At 58.5% G+C, this 17,803-nt stretch overlaps 12 protein-coding genes across 12 annotated transcripts; 5 read left to right on the top strand and 7 right to left on the bottom strand.

Moving 5' to 3' along the window:
- Positions 1-40: 40 nt before the first annotated feature.
- Positions 41-1,698, bottom strand: MVES1_001733 (uncharacterized protein; the record flags this gene model as incomplete). The annotated part of the gene is made up of 4 exons (XM_056206574.1): positions 41-84; positions 119-302; positions 331-1,496; positions 1,644-1,698. The coding sequence occupies 4 exons, from the start codon at positions 1,696-1,698 to the stop codon at positions 41-43; spliced, it is 1,449 nt and encodes a 482-aa protein (XP_056062549.1).
- A 214-nt stretch (positions 1,699-1,912) lies between these two features.
- Positions 1,913-4,329, top strand: YSH1 (endoribonuclease ysh1; the record flags this gene model as incomplete). Its single annotated transcript, XM_056206573.1, has 2 exons — positions 1,913-1,979; positions 2,219-4,329. The coding sequence occupies 2 exons, from the start codon at positions 1,913-1,915 to the stop codon at positions 4,327-4,329; spliced, it is 2,178 nt and encodes a 725-aa protein (XP_056062548.1).
- A 1-nt stretch (position 4,330) lies between these two features.
- On the bottom strand, positions 4,331-7,177 carry CDC54 (DNA helicase; the record flags this gene model as incomplete). The annotated part of the gene is made up of 1 exon (XM_056206572.1): positions 4,331-7,177. The coding sequence occupies one exon, from the start codon at positions 7,175-7,177 to the stop codon at positions 4,331-4,333; it is 2,847 nt and encodes a 948-aa protein (XP_056062547.1).
- Positions 7,178-7,261: 84 nt separating this feature from the next.
- On the top strand, positions 7,262-7,921 carry MAD2 (Mitotic spindle checkpoint component mad2; the record flags this gene model as incomplete). Its single annotated transcript, XM_056206571.1, has 1 exon — positions 7,262-7,921. The coding sequence occupies one exon, from the start codon at positions 7,262-7,264 to the stop codon at positions 7,919-7,921; it is 660 nt and encodes a 219-aa protein (XP_056062546.1).
- A 19-nt stretch (positions 7,922-7,940) lies between these two features.
- SIW14 (protein-tyrosine-phosphatase) lies at positions 7,941-8,797 on the bottom strand (the record flags this gene model as incomplete). The annotated part of the gene is made up of 3 exons (XM_056206570.1): positions 7,941-8,302; positions 8,329-8,438; positions 8,463-8,797. The coding sequence occupies 3 exons, from the start codon at positions 8,795-8,797 to the stop codon at positions 7,941-7,943; spliced, it is 807 nt and encodes a 268-aa protein (XP_056062545.1).
- Positions 8,798-8,905: 108 nt separating this feature from the next.
- On the top strand, positions 8,906-9,395 carry MVES1_001728 (uncharacterized protein; the record flags this gene model as incomplete). Its single annotated transcript, XM_056206569.1, has 2 exons — positions 8,906-9,304; positions 9,333-9,395. The coding sequence occupies 2 exons, from the start codon at positions 8,906-8,908 to the stop codon at positions 9,393-9,395; spliced, it is 462 nt and encodes a 153-aa protein (XP_056062544.1).
- Positions 9,396-9,411: 16 nt separating this feature from the next.
- On the bottom strand, positions 9,412-10,036 carry MVES1_001727 (uncharacterized protein; the record flags this gene model as incomplete). Its single annotated transcript, XM_056206568.1, has 3 exons — positions 9,412-9,517; positions 9,544-9,844; positions 9,955-10,036. 3 exons carry the CDS (start codon positions 10,034-10,036, stop codon positions 9,412-9,414), a joined length of 489 nt encoding a protein of 162 aa, XP_056062543.1.
- Positions 10,037-10,180: 144 nt separating this feature from the next.
- On the bottom strand, positions 10,181-10,519 carry MVES1_001726 (uncharacterized protein; the record flags this gene model as incomplete). The annotated part of the gene is made up of 2 exons (XM_056206567.1): positions 10,181-10,255; positions 10,283-10,519. The coding sequence occupies 2 exons, from the start codon at positions 10,517-10,519 to the stop codon at positions 10,181-10,183; spliced, it is 312 nt and encodes a 103-aa protein (XP_056062542.1).
- Positions 10,520-10,744: 225 nt separating this feature from the next.
- Positions 10,745-11,228, top strand: DIB1 (U4/U6-U5 snRNP complex subunit dib1; the record flags this gene model as incomplete). Its single annotated transcript, XM_056206566.1, has 3 exons — positions 10,745-10,846; positions 10,876-11,078; positions 11,105-11,228. The coding sequence occupies 3 exons, from the start codon at positions 10,745-10,747 to the stop codon at positions 11,226-11,228; spliced, it is 429 nt and encodes a 142-aa protein (XP_056062541.1).
- Positions 11,229-11,248: 20 nt separating this feature from the next.
- DML1 (mtDNA inheritance, partitioning of the mitochondrial organelle) lies at positions 11,249-13,053 on the bottom strand (the record flags this gene model as incomplete). The annotated part of the gene is made up of 2 exons (XM_056206565.1): positions 11,249-12,080; positions 12,107-13,053. The coding sequence occupies 2 exons, from the start codon at positions 13,051-13,053 to the stop codon at positions 11,249-11,251; spliced, it is 1,779 nt and encodes a 592-aa protein (XP_056062540.1).
- A 37-nt stretch (positions 13,054-13,090) lies between these two features.
- vps16 (Vacuolar protein sorting-associated protein 16) lies at positions 13,091-15,757 on the top strand (the record flags this gene model as incomplete). The annotated part of the gene is made up of 1 exon (XM_056206564.1): positions 13,091-15,757. One exon carries the CDS (start codon positions 13,091-13,093, stop codon positions 15,755-15,757), a length of 2,667 nt encoding a protein of 888 aa, XP_056062539.1.
- A 59-nt stretch (positions 15,758-15,816) lies between these two features.
- GSH1 (glutamate--cysteine ligase) lies at positions 15,817-17,754 on the bottom strand (the record flags this gene model as incomplete). The annotated part of the gene is made up of 1 exon (XM_056206563.1): positions 15,817-17,754. The coding sequence occupies one exon, from the start codon at positions 17,752-17,754 to the stop codon at positions 15,817-15,819; it is 1,938 nt and encodes a 645-aa protein (XP_056062538.1).
- Between the last annotated feature and the right edge of the window lie 49 nt (positions 17,755-17,803).

Genomic DNA, 17,803 nt, shown 5'->3' with positions numbered 1-17,803 from the left:
CTGTGGTCAGTATCGCTTGAACGTACGCGCGACAAATTTTTTACGCCGCGTCGTGATATACGACGCACGGATCGACGCACGGAGCTGTGCAGCTGTCTTTTGTGAGTGCGTCGCATACATACCTCGATCAACCTGTCTGCATCCGTTAGCTGCGCCGCCGCCAAATGCAGGCGGTCGTAAAATGCAGCGGCGGTTTGTGTCGCGAGCAATTCTTGTGCGTCCAAAGCAAGAATCGCATACGCAATGCGGAACATGGCACTGCTACCGTCCACCAGCAAGATATCCCAGACTCGGAAGAGCGTCTCGTGTTAGTGCAGCGCAAATACATACGTCGGCCGGTAGCGAACTTGTAAAAAGAGAAAGAAACCAAGCATAGGTTACAGCAGCAAGTTCTACGCGCAGCGCTCGCATATGCGCAGCGATGCGCGGCATGCCGGTGCGCACAAGCGAAAGCAGGATCCGCTGATCCGCTTGGGCAACGTGCATTTCTGTCGCAAAGTATGCGGGCGGCAGGATCGTTTCAATGATCCCGACAAACGCCCAAAATGCATCTTCTTCGCTCGCGTACGTGAGCAAAAGTATCGCCGCGATGTTATTCATGCCTTGGCAATATCCTCGCGAGGGACTGTACATGGAGTGTGCTTCCAAGATGCGCTGCAGCTTGGCGACACCCGCGCCGCTTTTACCAAAGAAAAGGTTGGTTGGCATCGTGCGGAATACGTCCAGAGTGATTTGCTTATCTCGTTTGGGCGCTTGGTCCACAGCTGCGACAAGCTCCTGGTACCGTCCAGGCTCGGCAAGCTCGCTAGCACGTACACATTCGGACCATACCATGGGACGGTACGCCATGGGGACGCCGTGGGTGCACATACGCTGGAAACTGCGCCACTGCGCTTTTCCATTGGATGTGGCCATGTCAAGCCTGCGCAAGCGGAGAAATAAACCCTGCCATGCCGACTGGGGTGCATTTTCTATGGCGGGTGCATGCTTCACCAGGTAGGCATCCCATTCCTCTTTACGCGCCTCTTGCTTTTGGTCGTACACGTCGAGCAGCTCGCGCAAGGAAGGGGCACTGAGCGTAGAGCCACGCTTGGACTCTGCATTGTGCTGTGCATCTCGCGCCACATGGCGAAAGCCATACGGGTCGGCATACGCTGACGCTGGCGCTGGCAAATCCGCTCGTGCCGCATGTAGGGGCGGCGGACATTTTTCAGCGGCCACCATGTACGTAAGCTCGACAACAGGCGGCGGCACTGCTGCATCGCGCTGCTGAGTACTGGCCGCAAAATCATCGTGCTCCTGTACATCCTTCGTCTCCTCGCGCAAAGGCCGCGCTGTCGGCACTGGCCGCACCATACCGAGCAGCCACACGAGTGGATCCACTGGCGTTTGCAGCGCAGCAGTATGTGTGTCTTCATTAATGTGAGCACGATCCAGCTCGTTCACCATCGCATCCTCCAACGATTCTGCAATGTGCGCTTGCAATGCTCCATGCCCTGTCGGTTCGTTGAGTACATGCGCCGCGCTTTGGCGCACTCGTTCGACAAGTTGATACACGATAGAGGCAAGAGTTTGTAACCTATCACGCTCCAATGCACTGCATCTTTCCAGTGACGCGTATGTAGTGGGTAGTGCGCACAGACTATCGATGGTGCATCCCGACGCAGCAAGCGCTTCTTGCAGGATCGACGCACGCATTGGATCGTGCGCCGCTTCAACCGGTATTTCGCTAGACATAGGCACAGGACAGTGCGCACTTGGCACGCCCTCCTCTGTCGCAGCCCGAAGTGGATGCGATGCCGTCGCTCTTGGGCCATCGGGCGCACTGTGCATGGTCCGCAAACGAGCGCGGTGCTTTTCCTGACCTCCACTTTTGCTGAACGTGGGATTTTCGACTTGATCCGCGACAACGATGGCGGGCGAAGATGCAGCGGTGGCATCGCCCATGATGGAGGACAAGCTCCGCATTGAGATGCTAGGTGCGGGACAGGAAGTGGGGCGCAGTTGCTGTGTTATTTCCTTTAAAGGTGCGGCGCAATGCGAAGCTAACGATAGGATTTACCGTGGTGTGCGATGCTGGCGTTCACCCAGCGTATACGGGCCTTTCTGCCCTTCCATTTCTGGATGGACAGGACTGGAGTGCAGTGGATGCCTTGTTGATCACGCAGTACGTTTTTATGCATTGCTGACTATTGTTTTCATCTGGATCATGCTGCAGCACTCACCTACATTATGGAAAAAACCAACTTCAAGGAAGGGCGCGGAAAGGTGTACATGACGCACCCCACCAAGGCGATCTATCGATTCCTCATGTCTGACTTTGTGCGGATCAGCAATGCTGGCTCCGACCGCATGCTCTTTGACGAAGCGGAAATGCTGGCGTCGTGGCGCCAAATTGAGGCCGTCGACTACCACCAGGAAGTCATTATTGGCGGCGCACTGCGCTTCACGCCCTACCACGCAGGCCATGTGCTTGGTGCATGCATGTTCATGCTTGAAATTGCCGGGATCCGTGTCCTGTACACGGGCGACTATAGCCGTGAAGAAGACCGGCACCTTGTCCAGGCCGAAGTCCCCCCTGTGCGCCCCGACGTGCTCATCTGCGAAAGTACGTACGGGACACAGAGTCTGGAGCCGCGGTTAGACAAGGAGATGCGCTTTACCTCGCTCATCCACACCATTATCAACCGCGGCGGGCGTGTTTTGCTGCCCGTATTCGTGCTTGGCCGTGCCCAAGAACTCCTGCTCCTTTTGGACGAGTACTGGGAAGCGCACCCGGAGCTGCACTCGATACCTATCTACTATGCCTCTAGTTTGGCCCGCAAGTGTATTTCCATTTACCAGACCTACATTCACACCATGAACCACCACATCCGCGCGCGCTTCAACCGGCGCGACAACCCATTTGTGTTCAAGCATGTGAGCAACCTGCGCAGTTTGGACAAGTTTGAAGACAAAGGACCTTGTGTAATGATGGCCAGTCCAGGCTTTATGCAGAACGGCATCAGCCGCGAGCTTCTGGAGCGATGGGCGCCGGACAAGCGCAACGGGGTAATTGTGAATGGGTACTCTGTCGAAGGTACCATGGCGCGCGACATTCTGAGCGATCCTGAGGAGATTATGGGCCTCAGTGGCCAGCGTATTCCCCGGCGCATGTCTGTCGACTACATTTCCTTCTCTGCGCACGTCGACTATACGCAAAACTCGCGTTTCATCGACGAAGTCAAGGCCAAGCATATCGTCCTCGTGCACGGCGAAGTGAAGAATATGAGCGGACTACGCGCTGCGCTGCAAAGCAGGTACAATGACCGCGACGACGACGTGAAGATATACATGCCGCGCAACTGCGATCCGCTCTTCCTTGCGTTCCGCGCGGATCGTACCGCGAAAGTGATTGGGCATCTCGCGGATAAGCCACCACTTACAGACAAGCCGATTGACGGCCTGCTGGTTGCGAAGGATTTCTCGTATACCGTGCTAGCGCCCCAGGATTTGGGCGAGTTTACAGGGTTGGGCACAAACACCATCCTTCAGCGGCAGCGCGTGGCGCTGCGTGTAGGATGGGAGCTCGTGCGGTGGCACTTGGAGGGCATGTATGGCTCAATTCAAGACGGCGTAGATTTAGAGGGCGTGCGGACTTTGCGGATCATGAATGTGGTCGATATCAAGCAGCCGCACGCGCACGAACTGTTGTTGGAATGGGTCGCGAGTATTTCCAACGATATGGTCGCTGATTCCGCCATTGCCCTGCTGCTAAGCATCGATAGTAGCCCAGCAGCCGTCAAGGTAACGATGCAGAACCATGTATGCGCACACCAGCACGAGCCAGATGTGCACTTGACGCAGCAAGAAGCGCTCACGGCGCTCTTGGAGGCGCATTTCGGCCATGTCCAAATGGCAGAAGTCGGGGGACATGCGCAGGAGGAAGCAGCGATGGAGAGCGGGGAGACACAGATCCAAGGCGCCGATGCTCCCCCCGATGAGATCCCTGCCGATGCCCCTGTCACAGACAATGAGCCCACTACGCCGCCCCTGGCCCAGCTCCTCGCGACCATTCCAGGACCCCTTCGCGCGGCAATGACCATCGAGCTGGACGGCGAGCCTGCGATGATTGAGCTGACCAACATGCACGTCTACGCGCTCTCCGAGTCGCTTCGGCAGCGCGTGGAGCGCCTCGTTGCAATGGTACGCTCCACGTACCAATCCTTATCGGACGCATTCTACCTCGTGCCCACGAATACGACCATGCTCTTCCAAGGCCCACACAGCCAAGTGCAGCCACCTACAGAGTCTACAGCGCCACGGAAAGCCCTTGAGGCATGTCCATAGACTACACTAGACGCACTGTACGCCGGTCGCGATCGCCTGCAATCTGTACCAGCCCCTCGGACTCGAGCGTTTGCAGCGCATCGTTCAAGTCCGTCGCATCCACATGCACGGAGCTCTGCTCGCGCAATTGTTGCATCACATCTACAAGCCGCACAGGCCTTGAGCGACCGCCCGCAGCGTCACTAAACTCGCCGAGGACATTGAGCAGCTGCGCACGCATATCCCCAGCCATGCGCCGCTGCTGCACTGTGCGCCCAGTGGTGAGCAAGTCCAAGTCGATCAGCCCCGTGGTGGGGTCGGTTGCGCTGGACTTGGCCGCATCGCGGATCAAGCGATTCGCTTCCTCGACGTCTTCGACAGTCACGACGGGCGAAAGGCGCATCCGGGCATGGGCTTCGGAGAGACGGATCATGCTTTCCAGCTGCCGCGTCGTCGCAGTAATCCTGCGCTCTGCACTTCGTGGGTCTTCGCCTGCCTTGCGCAGCTCGACGTAGCGCAGCGCAAGCCGATTGCTTGCATCTGCCGACAAGACGGGCAAGACATTGGCGCGTGCATACGAAATATAGGCGGTGAGCAGCTCGACAGGCAAAATGTCGCGGGCTGCAGACATGGGCGCATCTTCCAAGTACATGCCGACCAAATGGCGCGCGAGGCGCCGATCGTTTGCCTCGTCGACGTGGTCCAGCACAAGATAGACGAGATCAAAGCGTGAAATGAGCGTGGGGGGCAAATCGATGTTCTTGGAAATAGGGAGCATCGCATTGTACTTGGACCCGATTGGGTTCGCTGCAGCAAGCACCGAGGTGCGTGCATTGAGCGTGGTAATGATGCCTGCCTTGGCCACACTTACCGTCTGCTGCTCCATGACTTCGTGTAAGACGCTGCGCGTCGCATCGGACATTTTGTCAAACTCGTCGATACAGCATACACCGCCGTCGGACAAGACCAAAGCGCCGCTCTCCAACACAAGCTGTCGAGTCTCGGGATCGCGGGTGACATATGCAGTGAGACCCACTGCCGAGGAGCCTTTGCCAGAGACGTAGGTGCCGCGCGGCGCTATTTTGTGCACGTACTGCAGCATTTGGCTCTTGGACGTGCCTGGATCACCGACAATGAGCACATTGATATCGCCGCGGTAGCGCGGGCCGCCCATGCCGCCCCCGGTCGCCACACTCTTGTTGGTGCCGCCAAAGAGCTGCAAAAGGACGCCGCGTTTCATGTCGTCCATCTCGTGAATGCTGGGCGCAAGGCTCCGTGCAAGCAAATCGTATGCGTCGGGGCGCTGCGCAATTTCCTCGACTTGCTCGCGGATCTCCTCGCGTGGGAGAAGCAGTGTTTGGCCGCTACTCGGCGGCGCCGCGCTCGCGGCGTCGGCGTTGGCGTTGGCTGCCATGTCAAACTCTTCTCCGTCGTCGTCGCCGCCAACGCCGACCGATTTCGCGCTGACTTGGTCGCGTGTGGAAAGATCGAGCGCGAGTCGACGTGCGTTACTCAAACGCAGGTGAACTACATCGACATACGTCTTGAACAAGCTCTTCAACACGCGCTGTCGCGGGTTCACACGCACAGGAATTCCACGAAAAATGCCCGTGACTTCGATTCGGTCGCCGGGCTTGCACACATCGACCAGCTCGTCGTACACACAGATACTGATCGTGTGCGGTGTTTGGCCATCCGGCACCACATCTGGTGTCTCTTGCACCCGGATGACTTGCCTATCAGCAAACACGCACCGATTGTGCACCAACGCAAGAGACCCGAGCTGGTTGCACACGTCCCGGGGGCACCTATTCGGCTCTGTAATCCGGCCTCGGTCGATCTCGACTTGGACCGTATGGTTGCACACCATGCATCGGAAGAAGCCTTCCTTCATATCGGGAATGATGGGCGTGACGCGAATCACCAGGCCACGGATAGTGACGAGGCTATCAATGTCTTTGGGGTTTAGGTCGCGCATGTTAACAGTCGTGCCGCCGTAAGGGCGCACTTTGAAAATCAGGCCCTCCATCATCTCGATTTGCTCGCGCGTCGTGTCGGGCTCGTGGTCTTTGCTGTCCGACTCAGCAAGCTCAAGCATCTCGTCTTTGAGCACCTGGTCCATGATGGGCACCACTTCTTGAGGATACCGCTGTGCCTGCACGCTCAACCGCTTCGAAGGGGGAAACGCTGCAAGGTCGCTCAGGCGCAGATTCAAATTAGTCTGGTTCGTGTACCGCATCTGGCGCAGGTAGGATTGGTAAAGAAGCAGCTCGCCATCGGCATGCGGCGTGCGTTCATGCGTAAGGCCTTGGGAGCGCACATACGCCCAGCGGTACTTGAGACGGAATCCGCGCAAAAATGCACGAAAGAGCTGCATCGTCTCGCCCACCGACACGTTGGTACCCCAGATTACTTTTTGCGACGCATTTGCAATCACATCCTGCTCATTATCCTCCGCAGAAGGTTGCGAAAAAGTAAACGCATCGCTTGCTGGGCCGCGCGGCATCGTACCTTCGGAGCCGGCCTCGCTCGGGCGGCCGCGCATCGTCACATACTGCCTCCGGATCGCGCTAGGCGAGCTAGTGGAGAGCGACGAGTGGATATCCCCGCGCCTGTTATGGCGCGGTGTCGATCCAGATGACGGCGGAAAAAAGAGTGGCTCGCCATCGCCCGCAACGCTCGACGTCGACGGCGGACGACGGCCAAACGAGCCGGGCGACGACGTGGGGAAATGCAAAGGGCTCACGCCCGTGTCGGAGCGCAATCGATCTACTTGTGCATTACGCACAGGGCTCGAAGATGGAATGCCTAAGCTTGACGTATGCTCGTCGCTGCGCGCGACACCGTCCGAGGACGGCGCATTCGACATGGCGCAAAGAGCGACGCTCGCGGCGGCGCGTACAGTGGTAGGCACGTGACGCTGCAGCGCGTGCGTGTGTTGGATCCGACGACGATGGCCCAAGCCGTGGCGCAGGCGCCGACGCGGACGCACCTCACGCTAAAAGGCTCGACCGCGCTTGTGCACGAGTTTTTTCACTACTCTGTGCAGAGCATTTTGTACCAGCGCGGCATCTACCCGTCGGATGATTTCCGTACGGTCAAGAAATTCGGCTTGCAAATGCTCGCGACGACCGACGAGGATTTGGCCGATTATTTAGAGCGCGCAATGTTTCAGCTGCAAACATGGCTGGAGCAGGGCAAGGTGCGCCGTCTGGTTGTTGCGATTGTAGAGAAAGATACACAGGAGACGGTCGAACGCTGGCAGTTTGACGTCGAGGTGCTGAATACCCCCGTCGCGGGCCCTGACGCTGTGCCGCAAAGCGCGCCGAAATCGATGCAGAAAACCGATGCACAGGTCAAGGCTGAGATTGCGGCGATCATCAAGCAGATCACGGCCTCGTGTACGTTTTTGCCGATGCTCGAGGAGCCGTGTGCGTTCCAAATCTTGGCGTACACCGACGCGGATGTCGCCGTGCCTGTGGAATGGTCCGAGTCCAATGCGCGGCTGATTGCAGAGGGCAAGGCCGAGCAGGTCAAGCTGCGCAGCTTCAGTACACATGTCCACAGAGTCGATGCAATGGTCGCGTACAAGCGCGAGGAGGACGAGATGTAACTTGTTGTACACTATTTGCTTACATTCCGCGCACTTCTTCTTCGTGCTCTTCTTCCGCGCCAAGCTCCTGGATCGCGTGCATACTCTGCGGTGTGCCGCGTACCAAGACCGCCCAGCGCGGCAGCCACTTTGGCTCGATCTGCGGCCACACCTCGCTCTCGTGGAAGAGCTCGATGAATTCCTGGTCCATACTCCGCGCTTTGGGGAAACTAAAGCGGCGGTACTCGTCAAAGATGGTCGTCAGCGACCACTGCTGTAGTTTGCGTAAACATCCAATCAAACACCCGGTACGGTGCTTGCCTTTGTTGCAGTGGATCAGGATCGGGTAGTTTCGTCGGTCGAGTAGCGTTACGAGCGCGGCGGTGATAGTCTTGTCGGGGACTGGCGTGAGTATGGCGCACACCTACTCTGTACAAACGGCTCCTTGTTCCCGGGGATACCGTACTGAAAAAAACGAATGCCGTTTTCGTCCAAGAAGTTGATATTCTGCTCGGGGTAGTCTTCGAGGATCAATGTTCTACATTAGACACGGCGCACGTACAATACACTCCGTAGCCCGAGCGTTTTTAAAAAAGGAAAGTGTTTCTTCTTGGGAAAGCTGCTGCGGTAGATCCACGAGTTTACCATGGCAAAGTTCTCCGGCGGCACAAGCTCTTCGGGCAGCGCGCTTTGCGACGCGCCCATGTCCTCCGTCGGCGCCGCCTCGTTGCGTGCATCGTTCTCTTTCGTCGCGGCATTCGCGCGCAGAATCTGCTCCAGGAACGAAAGCCGCGTCGGAGGCGCAGGTATGCGCACGCTCTCGTTTGGACGCCGGCACAGAAGCGCCGTATAATCGATCGGCACCTCTGGCACGACACGCGTTTCGATCAATGCCATGCTGGGCAACGAGCCACTTGCGGCACGTGAGCAAGAAGCTGCGTACATAATTCCCATTTTATCGGCACTGCGTGCGGCGGCGTGTTTGCTTGTACGGCCACTGCCATGATGTCCCTCCTTCGCCAGTCCGTGATTCGCAGCACCCAGTCGGCTAGCCGTGTTTCCGCGCGCTCGTACTCGAGTGCACCTAATGCTGGCCCGAGCATGATCGAGCGTCTCCAGCAAGCTGGCTCGTCTTTTGCAAAGACCGCCGAGCGCTCTCTCGGCTCCTACTCGGAGCCCATCATGTACAATCTGCGCGTCGCAGGCTCTTTTCTTAAGCAGGTGTACATCTCTGAGAAGCTTGCGCCGCCCATGCACCTCAAAAACTGGACCGATGCCTACCGACAGATCTGGCAGGACGTTTCAAGCCACAAGTGGTGGACACAGACGCTGCCGAGCGGCCAATGGCGCAGCGTCGCATTGTACGGCGTTGAAGCGATAGGCATTTTTTCTATTGGCGAGATGGTGTGTATACGTGCGGTGCTAACAACAGATTGGCAAGCGCAAGATTGTCGGCTACAGGCTCAACAACCGCGGCAAGGACCTATCCCACTAGATAAACGTAGACTGCACTACTGCCCTTTTTCCTGCTTCTTGTGCACAGAGAGCAAACGCATGCTGCGCAAGGTAAAGTCGACTGCAATTACGCCGGGAATGAGCATAAAAGGCACATAGTTCCTATGGTCAGTTGCACAGGCACGTACTGCAAGAGGAATCGCAGGTTTGCAGGGGTGAGAGCGGCGCGTTCCTCGCCCAACAATACCGTCGCGATACATTGCATAGTCGTAAAGCATCCAATCGCACCGTATGTGGCTAGCAATGGGTACCACCGCTTCTCGTCTGCTGTGAGTATGCGGATCGACGTACTGTTCCACATTGCATAGAGCCCGATCGCAAATACGGGCAGCTGAAACACGAACTCGCTCAGGAGAGAGATGCGGAACCAGGTATACTGTGGGAGCCATGCGTTCGGCAAGAGCGGATCCGCGCTCTTGACGAGGTAATCTGCGTGAGTGGTAGAGAATGGCGCACCTTGCAAAATATCCCGAAAGAGTTGCGGCACGTAATAAGCCGGCACAAGCGCTTGGACTGGCGTTATAATGATGACGACGTACTGTCGATGCACACACTTGCAAAAAGGTGCATGGCAAAGTACAAAAAGTACAGCAAGTCGACGTACCGCCGGTAAAGCGTCATGGTTGTACGCGGTATGCCAACATCGCCTCCACACAGGGGCGTGGCTTGCGGCAAGCAAACCACACGGCGCGGGCCGTCAGCAGTGCGTACATAGTCCTTTAGGCACTTGCTATCACCCCGTACCGCCTGGACCCCCTACGAACACTATGGTGTGTACCCTTCGGCATGCTCCGCAAGCTTGTCGGTGCGAGCCGCCATGATATAGTCATTCTCGTGCAGCTGTGATGAGCATTGTATGCCACGTACCCCCTCCAAAGCATGGCTCCACCACCAAACAGCGACGCTCCCCCATTCCAGCAAAATTGCCGGGTGGTGCTTCTGCGTCTCGGACTCGTTTCCAATCTGCTGCACAAACGCCGCAGCAGTCCTGAAGTTCTTGAAGCGGTACACCTTGTGCAGCGCATCAGGCAGTGTATCCTGCACTCTATCGTCCGCAGGCGGCTGTGGCGCGAGCGTCCAACCTGAGCGCAGTCGCAAAAGCATCGTCCGTGCATCGTCCGTGCCAAGCCGCACGAGTCCGCGCTCGCTGATCGACTTTTTCGAGCACGGGACACAGCTGCTCTCCTCCAAAGTAGACATACAGCGTACGCGCGTGCCAAACTGTCGGACGGCGATGCGTGGCAAGGAACAAGGCACAAACAAGCGCGATGCCATCGTCTGTGGGGTTTCTGACTAAGCGGTTTTTGGCGCCGCTTCCCTGCAGCGGCCATGTCGTATTTCCTGACGCACTTGGCGTCCGGATGGCATGTCGACCAGGCGATCTTATCGGAGGAAGACCGCGTGGTAGTACTCCGTTTTGGCCACGACTATGTAAGTTACTTGTGCTTCTGACGCCGCAGGACGAGACGTGCATGCTGATGGATGAGACCCTGTTTGGGATCGCCGAGCGCGTGAAAAACTTTGCTGTGATCTATCTAGTGGATACGACGCAGGTACCCGATTTCAATAAGATGTACGAGCTGTACGATCCATGCACGGTCATGTTCTTTTACCGGAACAAGCATATTATGATCGACCTGGGGACAGGCAACAATAATAAAATGTACGTGCGCGACGCGCTCACACTAGTAACTGGGCGATTGAAGGCAAACAGGAGATGATCGATATCATCGAGACGATTTACCGCGGCGCGTCCAAAGGCCGCGGTCTTGTCATCAGCCCCAAGGACTACTCGACACGGTATCGCTATTAGCCCGTTTGTACGACATACTACTATACATCCCACGCCTGCGCCTCCCACTCTTCGTCTGAGCCTGGCGTCTCTTCGTCTGCGACACCGCCGTATGCCTCACACCAATTCTCGAGTGTCTCGCGGATCTCGACGAGTCCATCGCGTCCGCCCACACTCCCTTCGCTCTCCTCGTTCGCCGCGCGTGCATTGCCACTTGCGCCAAGGCCAAACATGGACAAGGGCTCGTGGCCTGTCAGCACGCGGCATACAAACTTGCGCGCTTCCTCCAAGAGTGGCAGCGTATCGGGCGTCGTGCGCAGCGACGCAATTGTCGGCATGCTATTGACCTGCGTGAACTTCTCCGTCGCGTTTACGTTTGGCCGCCCGTCGCTGGTAAGGCCGTAAAAATACTGTGGGTATGCGCTCGAGATCGGATAGGCCAAGGGCGTAAAGTTATGCACGTAGATCGGCGCATTGGCTGGGTTGCGTTTGCCGAGCGCCGCGAGTGTCGGCTTCTCGGCCATGGCATCTGCGTCGCGCGCCATGGTCCGCTCCGCGTAAGGCGTGCTCAACACGCGTGGTGCAGAGCGCTTTGCAGTATACGCGTCTGCATACGCAAACGAGGCATCGGTCCAGACATGTGCTAGCGACTGCGCTGCCTGTGCCGCTGCTGCCGCATGCTGCGGCGCCTCATACGACGTATTCTTTGCGGCAAACAGAGCCTGGAGCAGCGCATCTGCAACGTCGGGTTTTTTGCGCACAGGCGCAAGTAGTGGCGTTGGAAAACACCCTGCGAGCTGTGCAAACGGCGTATCACGCCGCCAATTGAGCGCCGCAACCATGTTTCCAAGGCTCTCGGTGCGGGTTTGCAGACTGGGGTCAGTAGATAGGCAACACACCGTGTCTCCAACGTCGCCGTCTCCATGTACGTGCTGAGCACTGCGCTCGATTCGTATGGATTCGTGTACTCTGGGCGAACGTGCGCGGTGGAAGCATGCGTCCGGAGCGGAACCAGCAGCGAAGCACTCTCGCTCAGCATAGCCAGCGTCAGTACCCCGTTCATCGCAGCGACGCGGCGCAAGTACACATCGCGCGGACCCTCCCCTTGTGGCGTCTCCTGCGCAATGGCAAACGCAAGCCGATCCACCTTTCCATACTCTTCCTGGAGCATGCCCAGATACGCCGCCGCGAAGCCCGAAAACGCGTCGCTGGCGTCCGTCACAATCTGAAACCCCTGCATACGGTCGCTGTCCTCTGCAAGCCAGCGCACATTCTCGTCCAGCACAGCATCAGAACCCTCCATCGACTGTGCAACGGAAAAGCCCTGCTCAAAGGTATCAAACGGCGTGTGTGGTCCGTTTAGGTACGTGCTTCCGTACAGACTCAACGCGCTCACTGGAACAAGCGAACGCGGATGAAACTGCACGCGCGCATAGTCAGACCAGTACGCAATCGCGCGCCCTTGCGGCTTGTCCGTCGGGGTATGCCCGGCGTCTTCTTCCGCCAACTGCGCGGCGTACCAGCTCGGCATGACGGCATCGTGCGAGTGCACAACATCTCCTTGCCAAGCTTCACGCTCCTCCTCCATTTCCCCTGCATCGTACAGCGATGAATGCCATCGCAGCGCGCCGAATGCGCTGCGCACGTCAAAGAGCAAAGCGCGCGGCGTATACGTTGCGGCGCCGCCGGCGCCGAGTCCTTCGCGAAACGACACGTCGTGCTCTACAATAGGTGCCTGTGCCTGTGTACCGTACTCAAAGTACGACTCTTGCGCATTCCAGAAATGCGTCGCGGCGTGGTTCGCCGCGCCGCCAAACGACAAATGCACAATTTCGCGTGCGCGCATCGTAGAAGTGGAGGTAGCGCGCCTGGCTTTTCCCGGCATGGCCGATGCGTGGCAGCCCGCGACGGAATGGCACGCGCTGGGTCGTGCGTTTTACCGACGCACGCTGCAGTATGAGCTGCAATGGGCACTTGCGTCCCTGGATGGATACATGCTTGCGTCGAATGCAGACGGATCCCTCTTTGTCGCGACGCGTGATCCCACCAAACTCGTTGTTTTCCACAGCAACAGCCACGTCGAGCCGCAGCTGCAGGTGTATACAGGCGCGGGACAACTGCTCGATACGATTCCGTGGGACGGCACGCGGATCACTGCACTGGGATTTACATGGCGCGACGAGCTTGTGGTGGTGAGCGAGGATGGGCAAGCGCGTGTGTACGCCCTTCTCGTTCCGCTGCCCACGCAGGGCGCTGCGCAAGGCGTGGAAGCGACTCCAAGCACACATTACACGCGGCTTTCCCTCGGAAAGCACGCTGAGGAAGTGGGCGTCACACACGCGATCGTGCTGCCGACGTGTGTGTTTGCTTTACTGCGCGATACCTCGGTCGTGCAGCGCCGTTTTGCCGGCGTGCATGCGGACTACACCACCGACTCGCCGTGGGCAGAGATTTCCGGTGCGCCGGAGCCTGTGCAGTTTGCTGCCGTGCCCGATGCGGCGCATCTGACCGCCTGGACGGTAGTGCACGCAACTCACACGGTCCTCGTTTCCACAGACTCGACCCTGTACGCCTTGGACGAGCATGGGTACACGGCATTGCGTACGGAAGACGCGCCGTACAGTGCGCTGTGTGCGAGCCCCGACGGCAAGCTCCTTGCGCTGCTAACTCCGCAGAAAACCATGCAGGTAGCGACGATGGACTTTTCGCGAATACTGCGCACCTTTGACCTCGCTGACAGCGTCCCTCTAGACGCGCAAGATGGTCACGTTGCACTGGACGATGTGCTGCACGAGCGCTTTGGAAAAACGGGCATGGTCGGACTTGCGTGGTGCGGCGAGAATGCAGTCGCGATGGCGTGGCCGGACCGCGTCCTGCTTCTCGGTCCGTACGACGCACCGCTCGAGCTTGGCGTGCGTGGTACTCCGTACATGCACGCAGACGCACACGGCCTCCAGATTTGGCACTCGGCCGCACACGAGTACGTGGAAAAAGTGCAAGAGGCGTCTGCGCTTGCGCTGCGGCCCGGCTCGACACACGTCGCGGCCATGCTGGTAGATGCATCGCGTGAGGCGCTCCAGAATAGCCCGCATGCATACGAGGCGATCCGTGCGATTCTTGCGGACCTTGTGCCTGCTGTCGAGACGTGTGTCCAAGCGGCGGCGCAGGAATGGGACGTGCACACGCAGCGGCGTTTGCTCCACGCAGCCTTGTTTGGCAAGTCGTTCCTCGATGCGTACGACGCATCTCTCTTTCTCCGCGTTTCACGCACGCTGCGTGTTTTGAACAATGCGCGCGAAGCGCGTGTCGGCATTCCTACACGCTGCGCCGCGTACGAAGCCGAGGGGCCAGACATGCTGCTGTACCGATTGGCCGCGCGGAACATGCACCATACCGCGATCAAAATATGCCAGTACCTTGGGATCCGCGCGGACAATGTGCTGCGCCACTGGGCACGCGCCAAGATTGCGCGCACCAAGCCGCTGCTAGGCCAGGACGACGACGGGGAGCAGCTTGCGGATGTCATCATTGCGCGCTTCCGCGAAGCAGATACCCCCAATTATGCCGATATTGCGCTCGCCGCGTGGCGTGCGGGCAGGCCCAAACTTGCGACGATTCTTTTGGGCCATGAGGTGCGTGCTGTGGACCAAGTGCCGCTTCTCCTGCACATGCAAGAGAACCGCTTGGCGCTGCGGCGCGCGGTGGAGTGCGGCGACTCGGATTTGATCTACCATGTGCTTTTCCGCTTGCAGCGCTCGATGGCGCGCGGTGAGTTTTTCCGCATCGTGCAACTGGCGAGCCAGGAAGGAGCGCCGGCGCCCGACACGCAGCACGATACGGTCGGTCTCAAGCCATCCGCGCACGCGACATATGCCCACCTCGCCGAGAATTTGCTCGCGATCTATGCGCGCGTACAGGACAAGGAAATGCTACAGGAGCTGTATTACTTGGACGACCGGCGTGTGGACAGCGCATTGCTGTGCATTGACGAAGCGCCGCAGACGCCCGCGCGCTATGCGGAGCGTGTCGAGGCGCTGCACGCCGCGGCAAGACATTTTGGCGACGACAAGGAGCATGCTGTAGATGCGCAGCTGACCAACGACGCGGCGAGCCTGCTTGGACTGCAGGCGATCATTGATACAGAGCTCGCGAGTATGGACGTTGCGCCTGCCCATGGCTCGCTCATCGGCCTGCCGCTGCTCAAGACCATCGAGGTTTGTATGCAGCACGGATTGGTACGCCGCGCAGAGCGGCTCAAGCAAGAGTACAAGGTGTCGGAGCCCATGTACTTTGCCGCCAAAGTACACGCATGCATCGCTACCCGCGACTTTGACGCACTCGCCAAGGCGGTGGGAAAGCGCCCGGTGTATGGCTATGCGCCGCTCCTTGGCGCACTGGTGCACGCGGGATTTCTTGAGGAGGCCTGTGCGTACGCTGTTAAAGGCGTCGCAGACAAACAAAGCCGCGCAGCGATTCATGCATTCATCGAGCGGTGCCCTGCAGAGGAGCACCGCGCGAAGCTGGAAGCGGCGGTGGCTGCAGTGGCATAGTTGTGTGCAAAAAGTAGAAGCCCCTTTTCCCTTTATTCTAATGAGAGTACTACAGATGCTCACAAGCTAGGTACGCCAAGCGTACGCTCCATGGTGCGGTGGCGTTCGGCATACCAGGGCGGAAGGAAGTCTGGGACAGCTAGCTCGCCACGCTCGATTTTGTTCAATGTACAGAGCATGTCGTAGTTAATCTTTTCGCTCACCACAGAGTCGTGCTTGTACTGGGGATGCGAATGAACAAAGCGGCGCATCCACGTCGCCGTCGTCATCAGCGTCCCGTTCGCACGCTCGCCGATGAATGCAATGTACCGGTCCAGCTCTGCCCGCTGTTCCGGGGCAAGCGCAAGCTCGTCCAGGTAGCGGCGCACAAGGGGAATGAGCCCCGGCATGGCCGCATCTCTGCCCCAGAACAGCTCGGCGAGTGTGTACTCGCCGATGCGCTCAGTACTTTCCGCATCCGGGGCCCAGTGCCTACGAAAGTAGAAACGCTGGGTATGGATTGCATCGCGCTGCTGTGCGCGCTGCATGTTCTCGTCTACCAAAGAGAGTGGCATGTAGAAATCCGTGTTGAAATGGAGCATGACGCGGGAGAGAAGCACGACAAAGATACTAAACGCAGCATTCTCAAAGTCGGTCAGTTGCACCTCCATGGGGCGGAACTCGACGCGCCATCCAATGTGCCCACCGAGCGGCGGCGGTTTGAAGCGCATCGTTTGCCAGTTGGTCGATTGGATATTTTCGAAATGGTCCATCGACGTGGTATTGTCCACGTCTACAAGCTCCGAAAAAATAACAAGGGGATCGCGCACAAATAGGTGGGCAAGATGCTCTGCAAGTAGTGGATCGATGCCTGCCGCGAGGAGCTTGTCGCGCACAGAAAGATCCATCTCGAGGGGCATATCATTGTCCTCGGGGGGTGCGCCCGGGTACAGGTAGGAGTCTACCGAGTCGTAGCGCGACTTGCGCAGCCGCCGCGGCGCCGTATCGGCATTGTGCTTCGGCTCGTCACGCAGCGGCGCCGTGCCGCGCTCCGCATTCGTGCGGTCGTCAACAGAAGCAGAGATCACGTTCCACCGCGCGTCGACATCGGCTACATAGCCTCGGTAGATGGGCGCAGCGGCAGTGATGGCAAGGAACAAGGGTGTAAGAGGCGTGCACTGGTCGTATACACGCCGCGCTTCTGTCGCGTTTGCCGCTTGAAACGTGACCTGCAAGCAGTTGCAGCCCATGCCGAAGCCCATCGCATCCATGTAAATATGATCCGGTAGCGCTGCACCGAGCGCTGCCTCTGAATCCTCGGGAAAAGTGTTTCGCGCGTGCGGAATGGTCGGGTCTACAAACGGCCGCGGCGTGTGTGTGTCGTGGAAAATGGGCACATTGATCCGCACCTTGGTACCGCGGCGCTTCCGGATGTTGGCGGTGAGCGTGGGAAATCGGACATGCTGGTTGATTAAGTCGTCGGGAAGAAAAAGAGAGCGTGCTGCATCGCCACCGGCGGTCAGCGCCGGGTCCGTGAAGGGCGCATCGGTGGCGCCGAGACGCGGGAAGGATGTGACCGTCATCGGCACCTCGTGCTCCCTCAAGTGCTGCTTTGCAAAGCAGCGCCTGCGCAGCATATCCAGCTCGACACGCAGCAGATCGTCCGCACTCGCACTAAAGGGCTCGCCGGGCGTGCTTTCAATCATGTAACGCCCATACTCGGGGTGGAATGTCGGGCGCTGTGCCGCGGGCAGCGCCGCAAACAAGGGGCTGTGTGCACTCTGCAGCACACGCAGAATCTCCCCTTGGCGCAGCGAGAGTCGCGCAGTATGCTGCACGGGATCAAAGACGACGACCATGTACTCAAGCTCGTCGCCCCAGAGGACCGGGTCGCCGCTGCGGTCCTTGGCAGCGCGCCACACGGAGAGAAACTGATCAATCCCATGCTTCCGGATATGCGCGGCGAGCTTTGTTGCTTCTGCCCACTCTAAGGGCGTCCCGAGCGACAAGAGGCCCATGGAGATGCGCGCAGAGCATCGAGCACAAAATCTTCCCTTTGCTTACATC

This window comes from Malassezia vespertilionis, chromosome 3, assembly GCF_029542925.1.
Source record: "Malassezia vespertilionis chromosome 3, complete sequence".
NCBI lineage: Eukaryota > Fungi > Basidiomycota > Malasseziomycetes > Malasseziales > Malasseziaceae > Malassezia > Malassezia vespertilionis.
Note: the sequence above shows the minus strand (reverse complement) of the source record. Positions and strands in the feature narration are given on the sequence as shown.